Source organism: Epinephelus fuscoguttatus, linkage group LG2 (assembly GCF_011397635.1).
Source record: "Epinephelus fuscoguttatus linkage group LG2, E.fuscoguttatus.final_Chr_v1".
NCBI classification, from domain to species: Eukaryota; Metazoa; Chordata; class Actinopteri; order Perciformes; family Serranidae; genus Epinephelus; species Epinephelus fuscoguttatus.
Window position 1 is genome coordinate 127,778 of NC_064753.1, and position 27,493 is coordinate 155,270.

Here is a 27,493-nt window from a genome sequence, read left to right on the forward strand (position 1 = left end):
CAAAGGGTGTGGCTGCTAGGGCATGATAAATTTTGGCGACTTTTCATTTTCTCACCATCAAATTTTGAATGGCTCTCACACCCACATACTTGATGCTAGCAGCTTCAAACTTGCTGGACATGATGATGGCTCCGCCCTGAAATGTTAATATTCCACCTTACTCATAACCCGGTGGTAACAGGAAGTGACCAGTTTTTACTTTAACATGTTGCCACAAACTTGACCCCATCAACTTCATTCCACTTCTAATGCGTGCAGAACAAGTTGGTGAAGCTACCTTATGAACGCTGTTAAGCTACATCTGATGGCGTCTGTGTCGCAGAGTGGCGACTATCGATCCCTCACCACCAAATACGTTTGGCTTTTTGATGGCTTCAGCGACCTCATCTCCTCAAGAAAATTGATACACAGGTCAAGAATGGCGACCTCTTACATCTGATAGGGGTGTCGCCCATGGGGGGGACAAAATGCCTCTGTAGCGCCCTGCTGAAATTTTCAAAAAACCCTCCCCATAGGGGTGTTTTTGGAGTAGGAAGATGAAAATTTGTACATCTGTGTAAGTTGCCCAGATGCACAAAAAGTCTCTGCCACCAATGGTCTACTCCAAACAGGAAGTTGCCCATTTTGATTTAAACTTTTTATTTTGGCAGCGATTTTGTTATTTCCACAATTTTGTATTTTAATGAACTCCTCCTACAGATTTTGTCCAATCAACTTGAGATTTGGTACAGATCATCCTGAGACCACGCTGATGAAAAAGTCATTAAAAGTTTTTCAGTAGGTCAAGGGTTGTGGCTGCTATGTTGCCGCCATATTTGATGCAGTGCCATGCATCAAATTCCCAAACCCCTCTGCGTGGACTCACACTTGTTGCTGATTAGGTTATGGCCCTGTTACTGACTGAATCAAATGGTGTGAAAGCAGTAGCAGGCAGTGGTGTGGATAAATGTCTGAGCGGAAGCAGCATCTCTCTGTGGTTGGTGATAAAGAAGCTGTGATGACACAATACTTCCTGTTTGTGTAGCAGGGAGGAGAACGAAGAGAACAGTCAGCTAAAGAAGATTTCACTCATGCAGACACTGCAGCCTGCACAAGCAACAGACTACACACAGGTAGGAAACAAGCACAAATTATGTGTAGTGCGACTTCAGAACCACCTGATTAATCCGGCAATTGATCCTACTGTGATGGCAACAGTGCTGTTGTTCAGTGGAAAATAACTGAGGTTCCATTTCCTGTTTGAAGCAGGGTTTTTATTTGTCAGTGAGTAGAATTCAATCAGGATGATGCAGCGATGATAATGATCATCAGCTGTAGCTAGACCAAGTTTGTTGGGGCTTAAACCTTTTTTCTGCTGTGTGCTGTGGTTCACAGTGTGAACACAAATTAATATCTTTACATGAGTTTGTGACATGAACATCTTTGAAACACACAGCCAACTCTCAGACTGCCCTCTGTGTTGTGTGGACAGATGATTTATCAGCTGTGCTCTGCTCACAGCCAAAGAGAGGAGCTTTGAGGCGACAGGCTTGTATTGACCAACATAACCAAGAAAACCTCAAGGATCCGTGGGTCCCCCTTTCCAACAGCTTCCCTGAAGAGCTGCCTGAGATCAACCACCATCACCGTCACCATACTGCAGACAAAACACAGCTTACCAACATCCACAACAAGGCTGCCACCATGAATGACGACAAGAACATATCCGAGCTCAATGGCATAGCTACAGATGTGACTTCAGATCCTCCGTCCAACATGATTTCTGAAAACACATGTGAAACTCCTCCAGGAGCAAAGATGGGGCCCCCGGTGGCACCCAAGCCTGTCTGGTTTCGCCAAAGTCTGACGAAAATTCAGGATGAGCAGGATCAGAAGAGGCAAGCTAAACCCGCAGAACAGAGGCCTAGTGTGGGCTTCAACAGAGGCTTTGGAGTCAGATGTGCATCTTCTGCAACCAACCTGTCAATCAAACAAAAGATCCACTCATTTGAGACTTATTCCAGGCCAGAGGAGACAGAGATGGGATGCATCAGGAGGCCTTTGGTTCCTTCCACCTCTCCTGTTCTAATGGAGAAGGAGTCCAGGATTCGATTTGCCTCACATGGAGATTATGGGAAGGGCAAAATCCCACAAAAGATCCAGGCAAACCAGTCTGCATCCCCTAGGGGCACAGACAACAAAAATGTCTCTGCTACAAGCTCTGCTATCACCTCCTCCACTTCTGAAGCTTCCAGTCAAACAGCCAAGACCTCTGAAGATAAGCCTCTCTACATCCAATCCCCAACAGATCTCCCACTTTCTGACACCATCAGCACTTATCTGAACTCAGAGATACACGATTGCGATTCAGCTCCAATCCGTGATGAGAGGAGTGTCTTTCCATGCAAACCTGGGCTGGAAAAAATGGATCTTACCATGTCCACAGAAGACAAAGTCCTACCGCCTGCAACAGCTTTGAGATCCAATCAAGCTGCAGGGGAAAGTCATCATGAAGGGATGGAGGAATATGGAGCACAGAGCCAAGAGAAGCTGCTGAGCACACCTCAGAATGCTGCTCTGCCCACAGACAGTAACCCCCTGAGAAGCCCGGATGGAGAGAGTTTAGAGAAAATCCTTGTCTTCAGTAACCAGGTAATCTTTCATGTGAGGGACTAGGCTAATGTTTGACTTTATTTGTCATGTAAACATTATTTAAAGTGCTATTCCAACTTTATTTGACTAATTTCAGTAGTTTTGACTATAATTTCTTTATTACTGTTATTACCAAACTAATACTTGAGATGTAAGAACATGGCAACACTGCTATAACAGATTTCACTGAGTTAGGAAACACAAGTAGTCGATCACAGCTGTAAAAAAATTGTGTAAACAAATTGTGAGGGATGTTTACAGCCAACAGTTGGGGTAATAATTTAACAGTTACCTTCATGTCAATTAACTTGCCAAGTGCAGTGTTAAACTATGGTTTTGTTTAACTTGGACCTTATTTTCTCATGTTTATGTGTCTATGTGACTAATGAAAACACCATTTTTTTTTTAAATTGATCCAGTATTGAGCGAGAGTGCTGCAGCAGAGATAGACCTTTTTGTTACAGAGCAAGATCCTTTTTGTTTAACCAGAATCTGCCTCAAAATCAGTATCGCTAAACCCACCAGACTCCAGTAGTTTTATTATCGTAAAACACACTTAATTCAAAGTCCACAGAAACAACATTAAACTCACAAAAGTCGTCTTGGTTCAATATTCCACAGTTCCAACAATTACTGATTCAGGTTTGGTTGAAATAAACCCCTAATTCACCCAGTTAGATCTAAAAATATATATTTAAATGGAGTCTGATGTGACTGGCAATGGCAAGTTTGGGCTATTTCTGGTTAAACAGGAAATTACTTTTCAACAAAAAGGTCTATCTCTGTAGGGATCCTTTCCATAATGTTGTCAGACACTTAGAATAATACTCTGAGCCAGTCGGTGGCAAAGACAAGCACTTTTAGTGGACATACATTGATGATGTGCAATTGCCCCAGGTGATTATATTAAAGCCTGTTTTGCTGCTGCAGTCCTTTCACTCAGTGCTGGACAAATTTCAAAAATTGTTGTTCCCATTGATCACTTAGAAATGAACATGTGGAAAATAGGGTCAAGGTGGAAAAATACAGAAGTTACTCTTTAATATTGCTGAAAAATAATAACCAAAACTACATAAATAAGACTCAAAGTTATGATTGTCTTTGCAGTATCTTATTCTATTTTAAAATGTTGCTTTTGTTTCAGGTTTCTCAAGCGCTTATGCGCGCTCTACCCATGCATCCCTGCCATGGTAACCCTCGTTCCTCAAATCTGCAGGACAACTCTGAAGTGGATATAACAAACCCTCAGGAGTCTGAGCATGACCTGGACAGCACTGACAGAGGATTCTCTGTTAGGTAGGACTTCCACAGAGAGGTTTGAGTAAACATGGCTTGTAGTGTTTCATTAACTGAACAGGGACTTACCCCCAGATGGCTTACTGTACCTGTCCTTTATTTATAAGGAAGTGGTTCAGATGAAAAAGAACACTTCCTGTTTTACCAGAGAAGCAGTGGCAAGTTTTTAACTGTCGATGCAGATGTTAAATCCAGCACAGTTACACACTGCTAGTGTGTACAGTGCTTGTAGATGTGTATCTGACATTGCATTCTCAACTCTGTTGTGTTTCCGTCACTTTAATACAGCTTGGCCACACTGAGGGACTGCACCATTGAGCAGGGGGAGGGGGGATCTCACAACCAGGCAGACATCACTTCTGCTTGTGCTCACTCCTTCATCTCAGCCATCTCCTCACAGGAAATACAGGGGATGATCCAGGAAGTCAAAGTTCTAAACGAAGAGACACTGAAGGTGAAACACCCACCAGACCTATATTTGGTATAACTGTAAAAACTCTAAAAATGTAAATGCATCACATTACAATGCAAACATTCATGGAAAAACTTTTAACATGCTCTTTTGAACATACAACATCAACATCAAGGACACAACAAATAACTTATATTTCACCAACCCCATTAAAGTTTGACCAACCACCAAAATATTCAGTTTTAATGCTGTCTTCACTGTGTTAGGTATAAAATGTTATTTGAGGGAATACGTAAACCTTTTTAAATCTCAGATTTAAATATATTAATCCTTAGTTCTGGACTCAAATCAGACTCGACATCAATTTGATGACTCAAGACTCAACAAATCCAAAAAGACTTGAAACTTTACTGGGACTTTAACTCCAATGACTCGAGCATTGAAAATACATGACACCTTCCCACAAACCCAAAGATAAAAAAGTATGATATTAAAAAGTGTCATGAATCAATTTATTTCCGTTTGATTTCTGAATCAACTAACATTTATTCCCAGTGAGCCAACACTTTAGTTTCCAAAACAACTTTGTTTGAACCGCTCCGACAGCATTTAGTCAAGTGGCGGGCGAGAACGATGAAGAAAAAATGCAGTTAGTGATACACAAGATAGTCTTGTAAGCATAACCTACAGAAATAATACACCTCTCAACAGATCATGATGAACAAAATATTTAAGTTAAAAATCTTTAACAGTCAGTGGAAACCTTTATCAACCTTCATCAATCATCCACCCTTTGAGGGCTGGATTCAAAATCACATTAAAAGTCAGGGTATAAAAATGAAATCATAGGCTGTGCCAACTTGCGCAAATTTTATCATGGCGACTCATAATGTGACACAATAGTGTGTGTGGCCAACGCGTGCCTGTATGCACTTCGGACAATGTCTGGGCATGCTCCTGATAGGTTAGCAGATGGTGTCCAGAGGGATTTCCTCCCAGACCTGGATCAGGGCATCAGTGAGCTCCTGGACAGTCTGTGGCAATACTTGGTGGCATTGGATGCACTCATACATAGCATCCCATGGGTGCTCAATTGGATTCCAGTCAGGGGAATGAAAAGGCCAGTCAGTGGCATCAATGCCTTTGTCATCCAGGAACTGCCTACACACTCTGGCCCCATGAGGCAATGTCCTGTACTAGGAGGAACCCAGGGCCCACTGCACCAGCGTATGGTCTGACAGATGCTCTGAGGATTTTAACAGCAGTCAGGGTACCGTTAACTAAGGCTATGGCTCTCCACTGACCCACTGCCAAACAAGTCATGCATGAATATGTTACAGGCAGCATAACATTCACCACAGCGTACACCAGTATGTGCAGCAGTAGCCTGGTGAAGGTCATTTTGTTGGGCTCTGGCAGTGATCCTCCTGTTCCTCCTCGCACAATGGAGCAGATACTGGTCCTGTTGCTGGGTTGATGCTGTAGGGAACATAAATTAGGGCGTCACATGGAGGCACCAATTATGTAGGGAACGTAAATTAGGCGTCACATGGAGGCACCAGTTATGTTGGGAACAACAAGCCTCACCAAGGGGACACCAATTAATGTTATAAATTGGTTATCGGAAATAATGTTAAATAATTTTAATTTAATTTTTTAAATTTTTTATATACTTTATTAATTTTTCACTCCGTTGTCAACACCACACAGATCTGAAACACACACATGCACAAACAGGACCCTCATTACATGCACTAAATGGAAAGATGTCAGAGTGAGGGGGCTGCCCATGACAGGTGTCCCGAGCGGTTGGGGGGTTCGGTGCCTTGCTCAAGGGCACCTTGGCAGTGCCCAGGAGCTGAACTGGCACCTCTCCAGCTACCAGTCCACACTCCATATTCGGTCTGGATGGGGATTTGAACAGGCAACGCTCCGGTTCCCAACCCAAGCAGCCTCTTTGGGTGTAGCTCTGTTAAAAGCAAATTTGTAAATGAGCCTATGTGAATGTGATATGTGTTGCAAAGGGTCTGGATTAAAGTAGAGGATGTTTAGTTGCATGCAACACTCTGTCTGTGAAAAGCATCAGCAAACTAAACACTTAGCTTTGGCAAAGCCAACTAACCAATAATCTAACTGCAACAATCACAACAATAACTCAATAAACAGCATTAAGCTGTACAGCTGTGATAAAGCTATGCCCAGTTGTTACATTACCAATCCTTGAATGGGTGGAAGAAGAGTCGCTTTATAGTGTGCTGCTATTGTTAGCCGGCAGAGGAGGGCTGGAAAGAGCTGTGGTTCCAGATGCAGTCTTTGTTGTGTCCTTGTTCCAAAGGTGCAGATCCAAGGAAGCCGGTCACTCGTCCTTGCAGAGTTCAACGCTGGAGTGCATTTATGATTGTTGTAAATGTAATATATTATTAGTGTTATGTAATATATTAGTGTTGTTAAAACAGCATTATTGTTTTGTTTACTTAGCTTTTGAACAAGGAGGACAGTTTAACAGTGACTTAAGAATGTTTAGAATGTGCAACAAAAGAGTCCACAGGTCCCAGCAATATCACTAGTGAATGGGCTGGTAGCAGACAGGCAGATAATAAATCCAGACTCTAAAGAAACTCACGACAGTGAAACTCACTCAGGGCGTGGCTGGAGCAGTTGTGGATATGAATTTGAGGCACAAAAAAATCCTCAATCCGCTTTTCAGTCTCTCCTTAAAGGGATAGTTCAACATTTTGGCAAATTTGCCTATTGCCGTAATCCCTATAGTCATATGAGTAGGTACATTACCTACTACCACTTACCACTTAATTGTCAGTGCGTGCTGTTCTGAGATCGGTGGGGCAGAGCTGCCAGCTGAAATGGAGGTGAACGGTACAGGTCCCTCTCTCCCTCAAAACTAATCAAATACACCATCAAATGACTCCAAAACGTTCTAGTGAACAACACATGGCTTGCGCATTCCCCATGCTATGAAATAATAATGTATAATTAAGTAACATTATGACACATGAAGCAAATACTCGGAACTGCTTTCTTGAGTAAACCATTGGGTGGAGTGACACAGTGCGCAGCTGAGACAGTGCCGTTGTTATTGCTTGCAGCCTTGCATTTGCGGTATCGTCAGCTGGACACACCAGAAAGTTTGAGGAAAGTTTACAAGCGTTTTTGGAAATCATGGTTTACACATGCATTGTAAAAGGTTGCTGTAACAAGCCGAAGACATGGAGCAAAGTGAAGTTTCACGTAGTTCCAACCAGTAATACGGACAGGATGAAACAATGGCTATTTGTGCTGGACATCGACCCCAACATGCCTGTGGAAATGGTCCGGAAAATGTTTGTGTGCTCCTGCCATTTTTTACTGGAGGACTACAGTGAAAGGATGGAGTGCAGAAGCTCTGGAATGGTTCAAACTCCTTTCTTGAAAGATACTGTCATACCATCTGTCGGCATCACAAAACGAGCAGACGTGGTAAGTGATCGTTGTGTATTTTGCTCACCAATCCCTCTGCTGTAACGTTACCTCCATGTTGAGTAACATTAGCCTACAACCCAAGCATGGTAAATAAGGCTAAAATGCAAATGTTGTTGAGGTTATGTTATGGATAAGTGCTTGCCCAGAGCATATAGTGAAGTGACTGGCATTACTTCTCATTGTTGGGAATAAACAGACTGCTAGGGAACATTTTATGTTGTTGTTCCTTCAAGAGTTTTGGTGATTTATGAGTGTGGAGTTAGCATGTTCTCCCCGTGTTCCAGTGATTATTTTGAGGCGTACTCTATATTTATATTGCACAGGTGTACCTAATAAAGTGACCAGTAAGCCCCACATTTACACCACCGGCTCTAGGTCTCCCCTCAGCCCCTGGTTGCTCGGCAGCCTCAACCTCTCTTCTTGCTCTCTCTTTTTCCAAAACCTGTAACTCTTCCTCTGTATATTCTGGCTTCTTCTCAACAAAATTGTTGTTTTGATGACGGGAGTAACTGCACTAAACATACGCTGTTTGAAATCACTCCGCCCAGCAAGTACTGTATGTCTGGAATGTAGTTCCGGCTCTGCATTTGGCTTCGAAACAACTCTGTCTCGTAATATTACATTATTATTTCATAGCATGGTGAATGTGTAAGCTACAAGTTGTCCACAAGAGCATTTTGGAGTCATTTGATGGTGTATTTGATTAGTTTTGAGGGAGAGAGGGACCTGTACCATTCACCTCCATTTCAGCGGGCAGCTCTGCCCCACTGATCTCAGAACAGCACGCACTGACAATTAAAGGTAATGTACCTACTCATATGACTACAAGGATTACGGCAATAGGCAAATTTGCCAAAATGTCGAACTATCCCTTTAAATTGACACCATCCTTCCATGGCTAGACTATGAGAAGCACTTGCATTGTGCTGTGCCAGTTTCTCTGCCCCTTTTCTCCAGTTTCTGAACCCGGCATGGGTGAAGCTCTTTTCTGTGTGACCTGGCCGACGGCCATGGTGGAAAAAATGTCTACAGGCATAGCAAAAAGCTGCATCAACTGACAGCAAGTATTACAGCCACGAGTATTGTTTGAACCACGAGTAGTTAGACTCCTTAATGTTAGCTGGGAATGGGATCCAAATGTCCGACGCGGGTATGACTGGAGTTGAGGCTGCCTCGGTCCCTCGGTCCCTCTGCTGGGTCTTGGCTTAAATCCACAGGGCCACCAGGATTTCTGCCACCCGTGACCGCAGCTACGGCGCTAGTTGAAGCTGTCCCTTCACTCTCCGCTCCGATCTCCACTCCGTTCTCATTTTCATGTATGTTAGCATTACCACTGGTCTCCGAGTCTGTTGTTGTTGAAAACAAATTCTCCGTGGATGCCGCGACCGACGCCGCCCCCGTCTTCATCCTCCCCTTCATTCTCATTCTCTATGTTTGGCATCATCACTCTATCCTCCATGTTAGCGCTGGAAGGTGTGTGTGAATCGCCGTCATCGTCCACTCTCACTCGTTTTTTTGGAATAACAAAAGGGTTAGGGTTAGGGTTACGGTGGACATGTCCTGTGGTTTTCAGCCTGATTATATGATTATATTTACCCTTTACGGCAGGCACATCCTGACAGCTGAGAATATTACTGTCAGGTATTGTCCCCCCTCTGTTAAATATGAAAGGAGGCTGAAAATGACAGGACATGTATGTTCTGATGATACAAGTCAGCGGTCCTGAAATGTGTGTTTCTCTTCTATAATACAAATTCTACATCTCAGAGGCGACGTCTTTCCGTGGAGCTGTGCGCCAGACAAAAAAACAAGCACGCCGCGCCAAATGCACACCGCTGCAGCGTCGCTTTGGGTCTACATTGAAAGTAATGGGTTTGTGCGCGCAAAAGGCACTACATCTGAATGCACACATCGCTTTAACCAAGGCGGTGGCCAAAATCACCCAGGCAGCCTGCCTTTGTCTTAGATAGGCAGGGAAAACCCTGAATACTGTTATGTGGACATGAACACTGCATGGTGGCTCACAGTCCCCTCATATGTGATAAAACTATTTAATTTGAGCTAATCACAGAAAAAAAACCTCCAGTTGTAACTCTACCTCTTTTTCTACAGCAATTGGTTGACATCCATGTTGTGATTCTTCATAAAGAGGAGGGAGCTGGGCTAGGATTCAGCATCGCTGGAGGGTCTGACCGGGAGAGCAAAGTTCCCACAGTAAGCAGCATTCACTACAGACTCATGCTGATCATAGTAGAACAAGGGTTTGACTGACAAGGCCACGACCAGCTGTCTAAGATATTTTACACTTATCACTATGTGGAAGACTTTTCCATGTTGAGGAGAACACTTTTCATTCATATTCGATTCTAACATTAATCTAACATTATACTGTAATAATATACACATTATACTATATATGTAGCTGTAACCGCTGATGGCCACTGGGTGGCACTACAATCCAATGCATGTCTGAGAAGCCTTACGGACTTCTCAAAGTGTTGGTTCAAAACAAGAGCAAAAAACATGTCTCCTCACCTAGTGGTATCTATCCATGCAGATAGCTCTGTGATTTTTGTCAAAATTTTGAGATATCTGCTGCTGAGATTTCTGTCTCCACCCCAAAACAATGAGGTATTATAAATTTGTTGTGCTCACAACATTAAACAGTGACCCTTAAAATATGAAAATATTACCATTTTCTATAGAAAATGCATGTAAGAGCTGGAAGCTCTTTGCTGCTGCTGCTTCCAGCTCTGGCTACTGCCAGCTCCAAGCTACTGATATAACAGCAATTAAAAAAATAAATAAATAAATAAAAAATGTATAACTGCCAATTTTATGTTATTATAGCGTCCCCTGTGGGTAGAACTGTGTGAAAATTCAAACAATGAATTTGTACAACATATCCCAAAGTTGGTTGCAATGTAGCATTGTTGTGGTCCGTAAAGTTCCATCAGGCCACACTTTCAAAGGTTTGGTAACCCATTACAGACTAATGGTAAGTGATATCCAAAACAAACTCATGAGTTTTGTTTGGGGGTCATCTAAATATGGTATGCACCAGGTTTGGTGAAGATAAGATAAAATATGTACCGGTTCCGGTGACGTCATCGCCCTCAATGGCAGCCTAAGGTAGCAGCTCCTCCGAAAAATACAGTTTTTGCCCTGCTAAACGATAAAATACAGATTTGCTCAATGATATCTGAATTGATAAAAACTGAATTTGAACTGAATTGAATTTGAATTGAGTCAGCAAGTTTAGCAAAAGTTTTGGAGGAGATACGGGACTTTCGCAAAGAGAGAGCAGCTAAATGATATAAAATCTGAGCTTACCAAAGTTGACCAAAGAATAGAGCAGGCCGAGATGCGAATTGAAAAGGTGGAAGACCGTGTCCAAAACATGTAAAAAGTGCTAACTACGATGCTAAAAGTGATTAGCCAACAAGAAGATAAAATACTCGACCAAGAAGGGAGATCCCGACGGGACAATTCAAGGATATAAAATGTTCCCGAAGGAGCAAAGGGGTCATCTATGGTGGAGTTTGTGGAGAAGCTGCTACGAGACACGCTGGAGATTCCCCCGACCACGGAGATTCTCGACATTGAGAGAGCACACCGCGCGCTCGCCCCGCGTGCCCCCAGGGATGGAGAACACAAGCCACGCTCAATAATAATCAGATTTTTACGCTACAAAACCAAAAAAGAGTTACTGCGCAAGGCATGGGGAAATAAGTCAGTGGCTTGGAATGGGAGACCAATATATTTTGACCAGGACAATCCCCCAGTAGTCCTACAGAAACGCAAGGAGTATTCTGAAGCGAAGCAAGTATTGAAGCAGTGTGTGTTTTATGGGGATGGGATGCGGCTGTATCAGACGGTGGAGGAGGCGACTACAGATATGAAGGACAGAGGTCTTCCCGTCAAAGTGATCACATCGAGGGAGTGCCTAGTGGAGCAGCTGTCCCTCCCACCTTGTCTTCCCGTGGGAGGACTGAGACAGCGGGGAATGGGAGAGGAGCGGGAGAAGAGCGGGACAATAGCATCAGAGGGGATTGAGAGCATTCAGACGACAGCCCTCATCCCGTTCAGAAGAGTTATAAATTCTGATGAACTCTAGTGTTGGTAAGCTAAACGAAATTTCAAGTAGGCGGTGCTTTTTTTATTCGGGGGAATACATATGTTAATATATTTTTTTATACACTTACTTCTTTTTACCAATTTAAATGGGAATATATATAGGTGAGGAATTCATAAGAACTGTTTTATATCTGGACAGAGATTTCTGTTTGTACCCCTCAGTGTGCCACAGTGAGGGCCCTCTACCCACGGGTAGGAGAGGCTTTCCCCCACAGCTAGATGTTCCTTCTAGCTCAACTCATACACCTTTATGTGATAAGCCACGCCCTCCGCAATATTCATTGCCTTATAGAAGCTCAGTTTTAGTAAGTTTTCCAACTTGCCAAGGGGGAACTTTAGATATTGGTCCCTAGATTATGTTCACTGAGTTTCATGCAGATTGGTCAAACTTCCTAGGAAGAGATTGATTTTAAGTGTTTTTCAAAAAATTCAAAATGGTGGAAAATCTATATCACCGGAAGTTATGGGTTCTGAGGCAAATTTGTTCCCCACAAGGAGAGGCATCTCTGTGCAAAGTTTCATGTCTCTACAACATACGGGGCATGAGATATGCCAATTCAAATTGCAATTTCAATGTCATCATTCTATTTTGTTCTTCATGAAGAGTGGGTAAATCCAGAGAATTCAGGTAGGTGTCAATTTGAGTTTTATTTGCTCCTGGAACTCTGGAATACAACGTTTTATAAAACATTTCAAAAACTTCCTAAATAGGGACCCCCTTTGGCCAACTGATGTAATATTGCTTCATTCGCATCTTCCCATGACCCTCTACCCCTGTGCCAAATTTCACATGGATTGATCAAGTCAGTCAGGAGAAAAACGTGGAACAGAGACACAGACAGACACACCCACAGACAGAGTTTTCATCATTATATAGTAAGATCATGGTAACAGAAACAGAAGGTCTTTGGTTGGTCTAATTGACATATGGAGAGACCTCTTTCCTAACAGAAGAGACTACACTCACTATTCTGCCCCCCACTCTCTTTATACGAGAATACATTATTTTGTCACATTTGGAAAAGATAAAGACAAAATACACACTTGTGGAACTGGGACCATAAATTTCATTGACCATGCACCTATATATCTATCTGTTGATCTTAATCTGCGACCAAAAAATAACACATGGAAACTAAACTCAAGTCTACTAAATGAACCTAGTTTTAAAGAACAAATTAAAAAAGAAATTAGCCTCAATTTAGAGTTTAATTATAATGGAGAAGTATCACCTCCCATTATGTGTGATACTGCTGGCTGTCCTGAGAGGGAAAATCATAGCAATATCTTCATATAAGAAATAAACTAGGAATAGAAAACTACAGGAATTACAAAACAAGCTGAAGGAACTAGAAACAAAACATAAATTGAGTTTAGCCCAGGATACACTAGAGGAAATTAAAAAACTAGGAATGAAATTAATGATTTGGCCACACAAGAAATTAAGAAAAATTTATGTGTCTGAAACACAGACATTACGAAAGTGGATCTAAATCTATGAAAATAGTAGCCTGGAAACTGAAAAAGAAGTTGGCAGAAAATACAATTCATAAAATGTGGGATAAACTAAGTGAAATTTAGGAAGTTTTTGAAATGTTTTATAAAACGTTGTATTCCAAAGTTCCAGGAGCAAATAAAACTCAAATTGACACCTACCTGAATTCTCTGGATTTACCCACTCTTCATGAAGAACAAAATAGAATGATGACTGCTGATGTAACTGAGGAGGAATTAAAAGCTGCAATTAGTAGGCTTAAATTAAGTAAGTCACCTGGATCAGATGGGTATATGGCAGAGTGGTATAAGGAATTTAAAAACAAGTTAATTCCTATTCTACTCCCCACTCTGAATTGGGCTCTAAAAGAGGCACAAATACCACCTAGCTGGAAGGAGGCGATAATTTCAGCTATATTAAAAGAAGGCAAGGATAAAACGCAATGTGGGTCATATAGACCAATATCCGTCCTCAGTATAGATTACAGGTTATACTTCCATCATGGTTAAACAATTTGAAAAGTTTCTACCTACACTGATACATAATGACCAGACAGGCTTTATACAACAACGCCAAACACAAGACAACATCCGAAGGACACCACACATCATGCATCATATACAAAAAAAAAATATCAAAGCAATAGTAATGAGTGTAGATGCTGAAAAAGCTCTTGACTTGGTCAGCTGGAGTTTTCTTTAGAGTTCTACACAGATTTGGGTTACAAGACACGATTATTAAAACTATACAAAGCTTATATGATAATCCCACTGCTAGGATTAAGGTTAATGGATATTTATCAAAAAGTTTTACCCTTGAGAGAAGTTCAAGACAGGGCTGTGCATGGTCACCATTACTCTTTGCATTGTATACGGAGCCATTAGCTCAATATATCATACAAAATAGAGAAAACAGGGGAATTAGTATTCAAGGGACAGAGCATAAATTGGCCTGTTATGCGGATGATATTTTAATCTATCTAGGACGACCAACGAATACCTTACCTAAATTGATGCAGTCACTTGAACAATACGGTCGACTATCAGGATACAAGATAAACATAGGCAAAACTCAATTACTTTCATATAACGATAGCCCACCAGAGACACAAGAAATTAGGAACAGGTATCCCTTATCATGGCAAACAGTCATTCAAATACCTAGGTATCAATGTACCAAAGGATACTAGTAAGCTATCAGAATGTAACTATCTACCTATACATAAATTATCAAGGAGACATAACAAGATGGAATCTAATTCCTTTCTTCAGTCTCAGCTCAAGGATTTAATCAATCAAAATGAATATACTGCCTAGACTGTTCTATTTCAGACCCTACCATTAGAGGTTAACCAGAACCAATTCAATGAATGGGACAACATTATATCAAGATATGGAGGTAAAAGACCAAGGGTCCGTCTCAAAACTTTACAGTTGGCTAAAGAAAAGGGGGGATGGGGCATACCATCTCTTAGGGATTATTATTTTGTGGCATTGTGATATCTTGGTGGAATCCATCATATAATGCTCAATGGAAGAGCACTGAAGAGAGGACACTTCCTATTCCCATACAAGCAGTTTTAGCTGATAACAATTTACAGAGCTATATCAATAATATTGATAATCCATGGTTGAAATGAAATGAAATGAAATGATTGAAGTGTCAGCGTGGGTTCTCTCCGGGTACTCCGGCTTCCTCCCACAGTCCAAAGACATGCAGATTGGGGACTAGGTTAATTGATAACTCTAAATTGTCCATAGGTGTGAATGTGAGTGTGAATGGTTGTTTGTCTCTATGTGTCAGCCCTGCGATAGTCTGGTGACCTGTCCAGGGTGTACCCTGCCTCTCGCCCGATGTAGCTGGGATAGGCTCCAGCCCCCCCGCGACCCTCAAGAGGATGAAGCGGTTAGAAGATGAATGAATGAATGAATGGTTGAAATGAACTCTTAACATATGGAAAACTGTTGTTAAAGGGGCAAAAAGCGCTGTTGTGCACTGCCTGTAGACCAAAACAAAGTGTGTCATGAGCCACACCTCCCTCTACCTCTGCTCTCTGCATCTGTGACAAACATCAATGTATGATACGTGTGTACTGTATCTGAGAACAATGTACGGAAATGTTTGTTACATGTTACCAATAAAAAATAAATTACCCAAAAAAAAAATAAATAAATAAATAAAATAAAATATGTACCAAAAGAAGAAAAAAATGTGTATCTGAGTCATTGTGTATAGTTGACACACTGGGGACATTTTTATTTGGAAGTAGTTTCAGCAAATGAAGAATTTCATGACTGATTAAAGTTTATCAACATTGGTAAATGGTAAATGGACTGCACTTGTATGATGACTTTTTAGTTTCTGACCACTCAAAGGGCTTTTACACTACATGTCACATTCACCTATTCACACACGTTCACACACTGGTGGCCGAGCAGTGCTTAATTTGTAAAATTAGAAGTAGGGGAAGACTGTGGGCCTCTGAGAGAGCACTGTGTTCCCCCACTCCCAAAAGTGGGGGAACACTTTTTTAAGCGGTACCCGAGCCGCCTCACTGCGCAACTCCGAATGGAATGGTTGTGACATCTAGTGTTGTCACAGTACCAAAATTGGGACCCACGGTACGATACCAGTGAAAGTATCACGGTTCTGAGTAGTATCATGATACCACAGCAAAAATGAGGCAGATGTGCCTTTTGTCATTTATAAAAAGATAAATCACTTTTCTATAATACATCAATGATATTTCAATGGAATAAATTACTTACTGACTTATTCATACTTCAAAAACAGCATCAATAAGTGATTAACATAGGGGGGATTGAAATAAAATAAATAAATAAAATAAAAATCAACCAGCCACCCTCCTCCCCTGACAAGTAAAGAACAGTCCCTTCATAAGTAAAGAACAGTCCCTAAAACGCGGTGAGGTTTGTGGACCGTTACCCGCCACAAAGAGAGAAATGTGAACAGCTTGTTTCTCCTCTGACACACCACATACCTGTGTGCCGCCACGGCTCGGTTGTCCAGGTACTACTGGGCAGTTATGACACCAACGAAAGAGGAAATTAGGCTACTGGACCGGACTTCTCTGTTGCCGGTGCCGCCGTAGGCTATTTGACCGCCGTATTCCTGTCTGTGACCCCCGTTCAATCCACAACCGGCAGGATTCGCCTTTCGTTTCTGCTGCTGGTTGAAATCTGTACTCGCACAGCGTGCTGAATGATTTATTTTGCTCGCACAAAACTATTTTTAGTCGCAAATGCGAGTAAAATGCTCGAACATAGAGCTCTGTGGAAAACAAATCACTACCGACAAGTATAAAGAAATAAATAATAACTTTCACTGCTCAAAGATACTCACGTCTGGGAAACTAACCACTACAGCAGCATATTGAGTGCCAGGTGGCCAGCGTGCGCCATTTGAAATGACGGTGCGATATGTTAACTTTACAAAGACAACAGAGCGGATAAAAAGTAAATATATAAACACACAGAGGGATTAATAAATAACGGACCGTCTATAATGTAGTTTGTTTCAAATGAAGCTGGGAGCCTCTGCAGTTGAGGTGAGTAAAAGCCCCGCCGCTATTGGTTAAAGAGTAACTAAACCCTAAAACCATTTTTTTCAGCTGATAATCATTGTTTCTGGTTGTATAGTAGTGTTACTGACTGATCCTGCTCAAAATCTTGACAGTTTAGTGCGAACTGTTGAAAATCTACATTTTATTTTAAAAATGTGGTATGGAATGCCCTCCACAGGTTGAAACCTGGTTACTAGATTTGAATTTACATTACATTACATTACACTGGAGGCGAATGACTCTTTTTCGGGCGAATGACGACACTAACCATCCACGCTAAAGCCTGCCCTCCTCCCTTTACTCTTCCCCTTACTATAAAACCATTCTGTCCGCAGTTATCAAACTGATAGCGAGTAGGTTGGATCAGGCATAGTGTATTTTAGTGTAGGTTTACAGTTAGTAGTGTGTGACACAGTTACGGGCGGTTTTCCAAGCCACCATCGGCACAATGGAAATAAGTCGAAGTGTGGAAGAGAGGGACCGGATAAAGAGGCCGACCTCCGGGGAAGCCCTCTCCTCTTTCCCTGCAGCGAGGGACAATATTCACTCCGCCCCCTTCCTAAGCCGCTTGCCTGTTCCCCCGGGCTCGCCTGTTGTCATACAGTTGTCTACGGCAGCAGATCGTTCTGTGTTTCTACTGGTCAAAGTGACAGCTGTGATGGGAGAATTGGATCTCAGTGAAGGGCAAGTGGTCCATAACTTTAATTTTGGAGACAAAAAAAATGTAGGCTTAGCGCCCTGTGGTCCATTGCCCAATAGGAAATGTAGAATACTCAAAAGTACTTTAAAAGTCCTTGAGTTACTTTTCTCAGGGAGTAATGCTGGAAGTACTTTTAAAGTAATTGAGTTACTTTACTCAGGGAGCAACGCAGTAAAGTAACTGGTTACTTTTTTAAAAAGTAACGCAGTAACGTACTGATTACTTTTAAAGTAACCCTTACCCAACACTGGTTGGGAGTGAGAATGTGTTCATCAAAACAGAGAATGCAGTGGTCATTTCATCAAGATTTTACCAACAGCAGGGACACAAAATTTGCAATTTATATACAAGTTAGGATCTGGAAATCATGTAGAGTGAAAATGACTTCTGAAACTTTCATTCAAGTTAAGTTGAATACATTGAATTACTGTAAATATAGGCTAGATATGTAGCCAGGAAACTTAATGCTATTTAAATCCTACATTACTGTAATAGAAAGTAAGGCTCGTGTTTGTACTCACTACATATTTACAACCCCTGTGACTTATATTGTGGAGAGGTGAAAACAATCAATTTTGAGATTTGTGCTATTTTGTTTCTGTAACATGTCTTTCAGACTGGTGGAAAGAAAACTTCCAAAATATACAAGGGTGTTTATTTTAATTCAGAATTTTGTTTTGGAAATAACATATTTGATTATATGATTCCCCATTTGCATATTAAAACATAACATTTCAGAAAACTTGTAATACAAAGAATAATTGTCTTAATGGGATTTATCAACTGGGGAAGTTTCATGGTGATATCTATTAGTCAAGGATTTTTTTTTTTACCTTATTTATCTGCAGTGTTTGTCTGCAGTTGTTGTATGGTATATTACAACACATATCTCTAAAGGGTGGCTATATTATTTTTTGCTTGTTTGCAGTTGTTATATCAGTCTATAGCCTCCAATGTACACCCATGTGGTTAGGCAATCCTACGGACAACACTTGTCTTTAGGCTCCAGATATGATGCATGCAGTTAGACATGCTCCGTGGTACAGTCCAAAGGGCTGAGGTGATGTAGTTTTAATAATAAATTAGAGCTGCAAGCCGTGGTGATTGGGCCCTCGCTCCCCCATGCAACCGTGGGGGGCCTGAGGCACGCGGGGGCTGTGGCGCAAAGCGAGAAGGGAGAAAAAACCTGGCAGGAGCAAAAAAACGCAATGTTTTGTTCATGCACCAGGTGGCGCTACGAGCATAACCAGATGTGGGCAGGTGCGTTCAGGGGTGGACCCTCATCACACATGTAAAATTTCGAGCAAATCAGACAGTGCATGAAGGATTTATACCAAGTTGATGTTCTGTGGCGAAGGATGAAAAGTCGCCACCGCCGCCGCAGCAGCCTGCAACATCAAAGGACACGTGTGTCACTGTGGAGATTCATCAACTTGATCGTCATGTGGCCACAAAATGTAGCTGATCAGGTCAGGAGCTTGAGGTTGGTGTTTGTCAGTGTAAAAGATGGCATTTCCTGTTTCCACAAGGGGGCGCCATGAGCGAGATTGCTTACGAGCATATGGAGGCATTGAGGGCGGGGCTCTTATCAAGTACAGAAATTTTGAGGCAGTTTAGATGAATTAAGTGGGAGAGAGAGCTGCCTGAATATGCATGGCGATGGATCAAAAATGGCAGCGCCGTAGCAGCCACGCCCTTTGACCTACAGACATGCAGAGCACAACTTTTGATCAGCATGGACTCTGGATGATCTGTAAAAACTTTGAAGTCGATTGGATGAAATCCCTAGGACTAGTTCGTTAAAATACAACATGTGGAAATCACGCCAAAATGACAAGTCAAAATCAAAATAGCCGACTTCCTGTTTGGAGTAGACCATTGGTGCCAGAGACGTTTATGTGCGTCTGGACAACATACACATGTGTACCAATTTTCATCTTCCTACTCCAAAAAAAACCCCTACGGGGAAGGTTTTTTGAAAGTTTCAAGGGGGTGCTATTGAGGCATTTTGTCCCCCCACATGGGCGTCGCCCCTATCAGATGCAAGAGCTTGCCATTCTTGACCTGTGCATCAATTTTCATGAGGAAATGAGGTTGCTGAAGCCATCAAAAAGCCAAACCTATTTGGTGGCGAGGGAGACGCCATAGCGGCCACGCTCCTTGACATAGAGAAAAGCTTTTAATAACTTTTGATCAGCATGGTCTCTGGATGATCTGTAAACAATTTGAAGTCGACTGCATGAAATCCCTAGGACTAGTTTGTTGAAATACAACATGTGGAAATCACGCCAAAATGACAAGTCAATATCAACATGGCTGACTTCCTGTTTGGAGTGGACCATTGGTGCCAGAGACTTTTATGTGCATCTGGACAACATACACATGTGTACCAATTTTCATGTTCCAACTCCAAAAAAACCCCTGTGGGGAGGGTTTTTTGAAAATTTCAAGGGGGTGCTACAGAGGCATTTTGTCCCCCCCATGGGCGACGCCCCTAGCAGATGTAAGAGCTCGCCATTCTTGACCTGTGTATCAATTTTCATGAGATGAGGTCACTGAAGCCGTCAAAAAGCCAAACGTATTTCGTGGCAAGGGATCGATAGTCGCCACGCCGCCACCTGGACACCATTAAAAGTAGCTTCACAGCGTTCATAAGGTAGCTTCATTTACTTGTTCTGCATGCATTAAAAGTGGAATGAAGTTGATGCGGTCAAGTTTGTGGCATTAGTACAATGCAAAGTAAAAACTGGTCACTTCCTGTTACCACCAGGGGGCGCTATGAATAAGGTGGGATGTTAACATATCGGGGCGTTCGGGGCAGAGCCATCATCATGTCCAGCAAGTTTGAAGCTGCTGAGATCAAGTATGTGGGCAGGAGAGCCGTTCGAAATTCGATGGCAAGAAAACGAAAAGTCGCCAAAATTTGTCACGTCCTAGAGGCCACGCTCCTTGACATAGAGAAAAGCTTTTAATAACTTTTGATCAGTATGTTCTCAGGATGATCTGTAGCCAATTTGAAGTCGATCGGACGAAATCCCCAGGAGGACTTCGTTCAAATTTAAGTTATGGAAATCGCAGTGACGTAAAAATTCAAAACAAAATGGCTGACTTCCTATTGGGATTTTACCATGACGTTAAGAGACATTTTTGTGCGAATGGGTATGATACATGTGCATACCAAATTTCGTTTGCCTACGACAAACTAACCCCAATGGGGAGGGGTTTTTGAAAATTTGTAGGGGGCGCTATTTCGGTATTTCGCGTCGACCATGTGCAACCACCCAAAAATATCGAATTTTGGATGCGGCCGGACGAATGTGGACAGTTAGAAGCATTTTGAAATTTGGGAAAGGCATAAAATTGGGGCATGAAATGTCGCAAGAATAATAATACTACTAATTAAAGCTGCCAGCAGCTGTGACCAGGCCCTTACTCTCCCGCGCTATCGCGGGGGGCCAGTAGCACGCATCACTAAAGCGGGTATGTGAAAACTCAGAGTAACTTAAGCCTGACATGGTGTAACGTTTCATCTTCGTACTCCAAGAAAATCCCTATGGGGAGGGTTTTTTGAAAATTTCAAGGGGGACTATAGAGGCATTTTGTCCCCCCCATGGGCAACGGCCCTATCACATGTAAGAGCTCGCCATTCTTGGCCTGTGTATCAATTTCGTGAGGATATGAGGTCGCTGAAGCTATCAAAAAGCCAACTGATTTGGTGGCAAGGGCAGCGTCATAGCCGCCACATCCCTTGACATAGAGAAAAGCTTTTAATAACTTTTGATCAGCATGGTCTCAGGGGCTGAGGCTGCCGAGCAACCAGGGGCTGTGGGGAGACCCAGAGCAGGCATGGATTGGTGGTGTAAATGTGGGGCTTACTGGCCACTTTATTAGGTACACTTGTGCAATCTAATACAATCCAATACAACAGCTCTGCCACACATTGTACGTTTACAAAGCTTTTACTTTTTCAGCTTTTGGCAGAAAAGTGATTATTCTACTTTATTATTGAGGTCGTAGTGGGTGGTGTTGGTGTACTGGAGTGCAATATATATTAAAGTGTTCCTAATATTTGTCCCCCTCAATTAGACAAAATTAGGAGGCCACCCAGTACACCACCAACATTCACTACGACCTCAATAATAAACAAAGTAGACTTTCTAGACGATGTCAACAATAACCGAAAATGTATAAGCTTCGGGGAAAAAAATCATGGTATAGTTGTTCTACTGGATTGCATTAGATTAGCCAGGTGTACACAGAGTGGCCAGTGACTGTATGTTACATACATACAGTATTTTCTCAAATAGTAGCCGGGGCTACTATAATAATAATTTGGGACCAGGCTACAAATAGGGGCAGGCTACTGTGTGAAGGAGGCTTTTAATAAAAGAAAAAAAAAATCACAGCCAAATTTGAAAATACAAATACTGTATTTTTTTTTTTTAAAGTAAAACAGCAGAAATATTTATGTAAACTTGTCTTTACAGTAATTTTTTTTTCTAGTATTACAAATAAAGTACTGTAATATTTACAGTAACAAACTTTAACAGTAAAAATAGTTTTTGGTGTTTTTGTAAATCACCACTATTTACTATTTACTACAGCACAGTGTACTAGTTGTCCTGCCTTGAAACAGTGAATCATCTCATCCTCTGTCCCATCTGCAGCCACCGTGATGCCACACACCTTACAAGACAACATGCCACACATTAATTTGAAAACTAGGCTACATTCATAATTATGACTTTTTATTTCACATTTTTGATTAGGATTGGCAATTTTTTTCCATTATTGGTGAAAAGGGGCTTCCATAGATAAAAAGATGGTTACGGTAAAAATATCAGTGCCAGAGGCGGTCCTGACTAGTTTTACGCTCTGGGTGAACCATCCCTCGGTGCCCCCCCCAACTCCCCAACCCCCCACCTCTCCCCACACCCCACGGTACAATACCAGTGACAGTATCACGGTTCTGAGTAGTATCACGATACCACAGTAAGAATGAGGCAGATGTGCCTTTTGTCATTTATAAAAAGATAAATCACTTTTCTATAATACATCACTGATATTTCAATGGAATAAATTACTTATTGACTTATTCATACTTCAAAAACAGCATCAATAAGTGATTAACCCTATGGGCCCTAGGAGTTTTTGGGGTATTTTAACTGCCTTTACTTTTAAGCTGATGTCACAGTCATTATAAAGGCTACATACACATGCTATATCTTGTTTTTTTTCCAGGACAATGTGGCCTATCCATTTGCCATCCTTTCATGTCCTTCTATGTGCCTGTATTTTATATTAATTTTTATATCAATGAAAAAACAAATTTGTGTTACTAAATTCTTACATTTTTACATGTATCTCAGCATAGCAAGTTGGAAAATGACATATTCTGCCATATCTGAAGAGGGGAGACTCTCTGGAATCTGGCAATATAAGAACCATGATGCTGGGACATTCTGTCACTTCACAGTTGTCCAAAACATGTGGTTTGTGCCAGGTGGACATGATTGCCAGTATTTTTTCATTATTGCAAGAAATTCCATTGACTCGTTCACAAGTCAAAAATGTGTTTTATCTTAAAGAAACATGCAATATTTACATCTAAGATCATAGAAGAATAGTCAGCCAAGTGCAATGATGTCCTCCAAGATAATATTTGCCACTTTGTTTGTAGTAAACAAAAATTTGGGCATTTGGGGGGGGGGGGGGGGGGCACATGTCCCCTCAATGTATATGGTGACTACGGCCCTGTCATGCATTAGGCTGCAGTTGTCTGGGTGCGCAAAGGTGAAGTGGCTGGTCTTGTCATACAAAGTTTGATGGAGTGTCAACTGGACAATATGGAGATATCTGCATCTTGAAAGCTCGACTACAAGTGTAGATAGACAGGGAGAAACACATGCAAGCCTAAGACGTGGTAAGATACGATATTCCTCACTATATGAAGTGACCGATAACAAGATCTGTATAATGGGCTGTAAAGAAAATCGTCAGGTTTTTATTTTGTAGACAATTAATCTGTACTTACAGCATGATGGGATGACAGTGTCATGTATTGGGTTACGTAGGTCACATGGTTAGAAGTTGGGAATCACGGCAGCCCGGAGGCGTGCAATGCGGACTTGTGATGTTACTGTCAGTTTGGACAATAAAGCAAATAAAAGAAGAAGCTTCATGTCATGATTAGATTCGAAATGCCCTAATTGAGTATTAAGACGGGCACACAACAGACAGCACAATGATGTGTGATATCATTGGAAAGCTCTGCTCCTGCGCTTTCATGTGATATGCGTGGTATTTCTGTGCGATGCTGCATTCGCGAGTAATCCATCCAACAGTAATGTGTGTGCAGAGCTCTATGAAAGCTCTGTTATACATAATTGTAGTATAATTTTACCATTTTTTTCGCTGTGAAAACATTGGACTACCGTCAAGTGCTTGGTCTTGTTTGAAAGCTATGATTCCACTGTTTCACGTGATATGCGTGGCTTCTCGCTATGACGAACGTCGCGGAGAAAATCCACAGAGCAGAACAGGTGTGAATTTGGACGGACTATGCGTCGTTCGGGCCCACAGGGTTAAAGAGCCTGTAACCGTAACAACTGTGTGGCACAAACTCAGTGCTTTGGTTATAAATAATGTCAACCTCAGTTCGGGTTCGAACAGAAATATGCGGCTGTGCCGCACTCGAACACACACACACACACACACACACACACACACACACACACACACACACGGAAAACCGGACATTATCAGTTTGTAAAAAAAAAAAAAAAAAACCCGGACACCCCGGACAGGACGTGAAAAGTGGACATGTCCGGGCAAAAGAGGATGTTTGGTCAGCCTAACGCCGTTAACGTTACCTAACACAAAGAGAAATGTTGACACGCCACATCTGTGTTCCGCCACTGCTCGGTTGTCCAGGTACTGGGCAGTCATGACACCAACCAACGAGGAAATTACTGGACCTGGAGATGGTAAGCCGTTATCTTGCGTTTGTCAGCTGCTCTCATGTTCCCTCCTTTTGTGAAGGTCTTGTTGCCGTCCTGTGCATACCAGGCGTCATATGCCCCGCGGCGTATTCCACCGACATTTGTTCGGAATATTTCAAATTGTCTAGCTTTAAATGAACACTGAAGTTGCGTCTTGTCGCCATCTTATCTGTTTACAATCAGCTGAGAGTGCGCAACTGCGCATGTGCGGTCTCTTGTTTTTATGACGGTAGCTCAGGAGCAGCCAAAGACCACTTGGTAGCAAGATAGTTATCTACCAGTGTAATACTGTATATAGGACTCAAGGAGGACACGGCTTGAATCAGACTGAACTCGTGCAGCTTCAACATATACAGCACAGCACTTGTATTCTTACAGCACCACCTAGTGGTAACTCCAGCACTACAACATAATACATAACCGCCATTTCTTTAGATTTTTTTTTTCAGTTCTTCTCAATAAAACAGGCTAGAACTTAACAGAACACAGTTTCAGCTATTACTCCCGATACCTAAAGGGAACTCTTATAGGTCTACCAAAACGTGAGGTTTTTGCATGATTATCAATGCTCACTGACTCTTTTATCACTGATGACTTTGGTGTTTGTGGTGGAGACCTTGCAGGCATGTGACTTTCTTGGTAGTCACTCTGTTCCGGTTCAGTTCCTGCTGGCTGCTGTCCGCTCTCCATCAGTGGCAAAGAATCGTGACCACTTTCAACAGTCTCGTGTTGTAGGGAACTTGCAGTTTCCTTGGTTTTCAGAATGTGTTTCCTGTTCCTTCTGTAGATTTGCCCATTGTCAGTCTGTACTATGTACGACCTTGGCTGATCATGTCTCTTCAGTATGACAGCAGGTTGCCATTGGTTCTGCTGTCTGACTCTTATTCTTTCTCCTTCTCCCACCACAGGGAGTTTCCTTGTGCCACGGTCAAAGTAGCGTTTCTGCTTCTTTTGTCTGTTCATCAGTCTGCTCCGTAATGTGTGTACACTCCTGGCTTTAACAGGTTCCTTGACACAGGTAGTTTTGTCTTCAGCCTCCTTCCCATAAGCAGCTGCGCGGGTGAGTAGCCTACTCCTTCCAAAGGCGTGTTTCTGTACTCCAAAAGAGCAAGTATGGGTCTTTGGGACTTTCCTGTGCTTTTTTCAGCAGATTCTTCACTGTTTGTATAGCTTTCTCGGCTTGCCCATTTGACTGTGCATTTCTGCACTTATCAGCTGTCTCCCATTGTCAGAAAACAGTTCATCAGGTACACCATGTCTGGCAAAAACAGACTTAAGTGCCATAATGATGTGCTTGCTTGTAGTACCACTTAATTTTGAAATCTCTGGGTACTTTGAGTAGTAGTCGACACACATGATGTACTCTGCATTATTGAAATGGAAGAGATCCATTCCAACTTTTGACCATGCTCTTAAAGGAACTGGATGAGGTGTCAAGGGCTCTCTGGGATTGTTGTTTTTGTGTTTGTTGCACACTGCACATTTCTGCACAACTTCTTCAGTTTGTTTTGCCATGCCTGGCCAAAACAGGATGTCTCTTGCACGTACCTTACACTTCACAATTCCCATATGTGCCTCATGAATTTTTTCTAGCATCTCCTCTCTCATCTTTGTAGGAACAACCAATTTGGACAGTAGTCCATCAGAATATGTCAGCTCCTCTCTGAAAGTCCAGTACTTTTGGATTGACGTTGGAACTTGGCTCCGTGACTCAGGCCATCCATCCTCTACTGCTTGTCGAACCAGTCTCAGTTCCTCATCCTCTATTTTTGCATCTTTAAACTGCTGACACTTTTCTTCTGAAACAGGTTGTTTCACTGTTGGACTACGTAGCTCACATCCAACTCATCCTCCTGTCTGCCATGTGTGTGGTGTTTCAGGCTGGCTCTGCTCAATGCATCTGCAATGTGCATTTCCTTACCAGGCTTGTATGTCACCTGCAGGCTGTATTTCTGTAGCCTCATTAACATTTTCTGCAGCCTTGCTGGAGCTTTATGGAGTGACATTTTAAAAATAGTCTCCAATGGTTTGTGATCTGATTCAACGTGAACATGTCTGCCATAAAGATATTGGTGAAATCTTTCACATCCATACACAATTGCGAGCAGCTCTTTTTCTATTTGAGCATATCTTTGTTCGCATTCTGTTAGTGTCCTTGAGCCGTACGCTACAGGTTGTTGTTCTTGCAGGATCACTGCTCCCAAACCACCAGAACTGGCGTCGACTGACAGTGTGACAGGCTTCTCCACATCATAATATTTTAACACTGGAGTGTTACTCACAAGCTCTTTCAGTCGTGTGAAGCTCTTTTGTTGCTCACTCTCCCAATGCCAGGTGGTTTCTCCTTCCAGCAGCTTCCTGAGTGGCGCAGATACTTCTGAGAGATTTGGAATAAACTTGGCCAAGTACTGCACCATGCCCATGAATCTCTGTAGCTCTGTTTTGTCTTTTGGCTCAGGCATTTCTTGTATGGCTCGCACTTTGTTCATGTCAGTTTTCAGTCCATCTTCGCTAAGCACATGCCCTAGCTGATTTCACTCAGTCTGATTTTGCATTTGTCTCTGTTTAGTTTCAAGTTTATGCTCCTCAGTCGATCGAACAGCTTCCTCAGTCTGTTGTCGTGTGACTCTCTGTCTTCACCCTACACAAGAATGTCATCCATCACATTGACGACTCCATCCAGTCCTTCTAGATGCTGTGACAGGCATCTCTGGAACACCTCTGGTGCTGAAGATATTCCAAAGGGAAGTCTCTTAAACTT

At 42.2% G+C, this 27,493-nt stretch overlaps 1 protein-coding gene across 4 annotated transcripts in view; it reads left to right on the plus strand.

The window, feature by feature from the left end:
- Positions 1-1,017: 1,017 nt before the first annotated feature.
- Positions 1,018-27,493, plus strand: part of il16 (interleukin 16) — a 56,780-nt gene continuing 30,304 nt past the window's right edge. Inside the window, exons 1-5 of one of the 4 annotated variants that reach the window (XM_049602913.1) lie at positions 1,018-1,112; positions 1,472-2,631; positions 3,776-3,927; positions 4,216-4,381; positions 9,929-10,030. In XM_049602913.1, coding sequence (XP_049458870.1) covers positions 1,684-2,631; positions 3,776-3,927; positions 4,216-4,381; positions 9,929-10,030 — 1,368 coding nt within the window. In that variant the 5' untranslated portion in view covers positions 1,018-1,112; positions 1,472-1,683. Of the gene's footprint in view, positions 1,113-1,435; positions 2,632-3,775; positions 3,928-4,215; positions 4,382-9,928; positions 10,031-27,493 lie in introns of all 4 variants that reach the window. The other 3 variants (XM_049602895.1, XM_049602923.1, XM_049602905.1) reach the window with 3 other exon arrangements.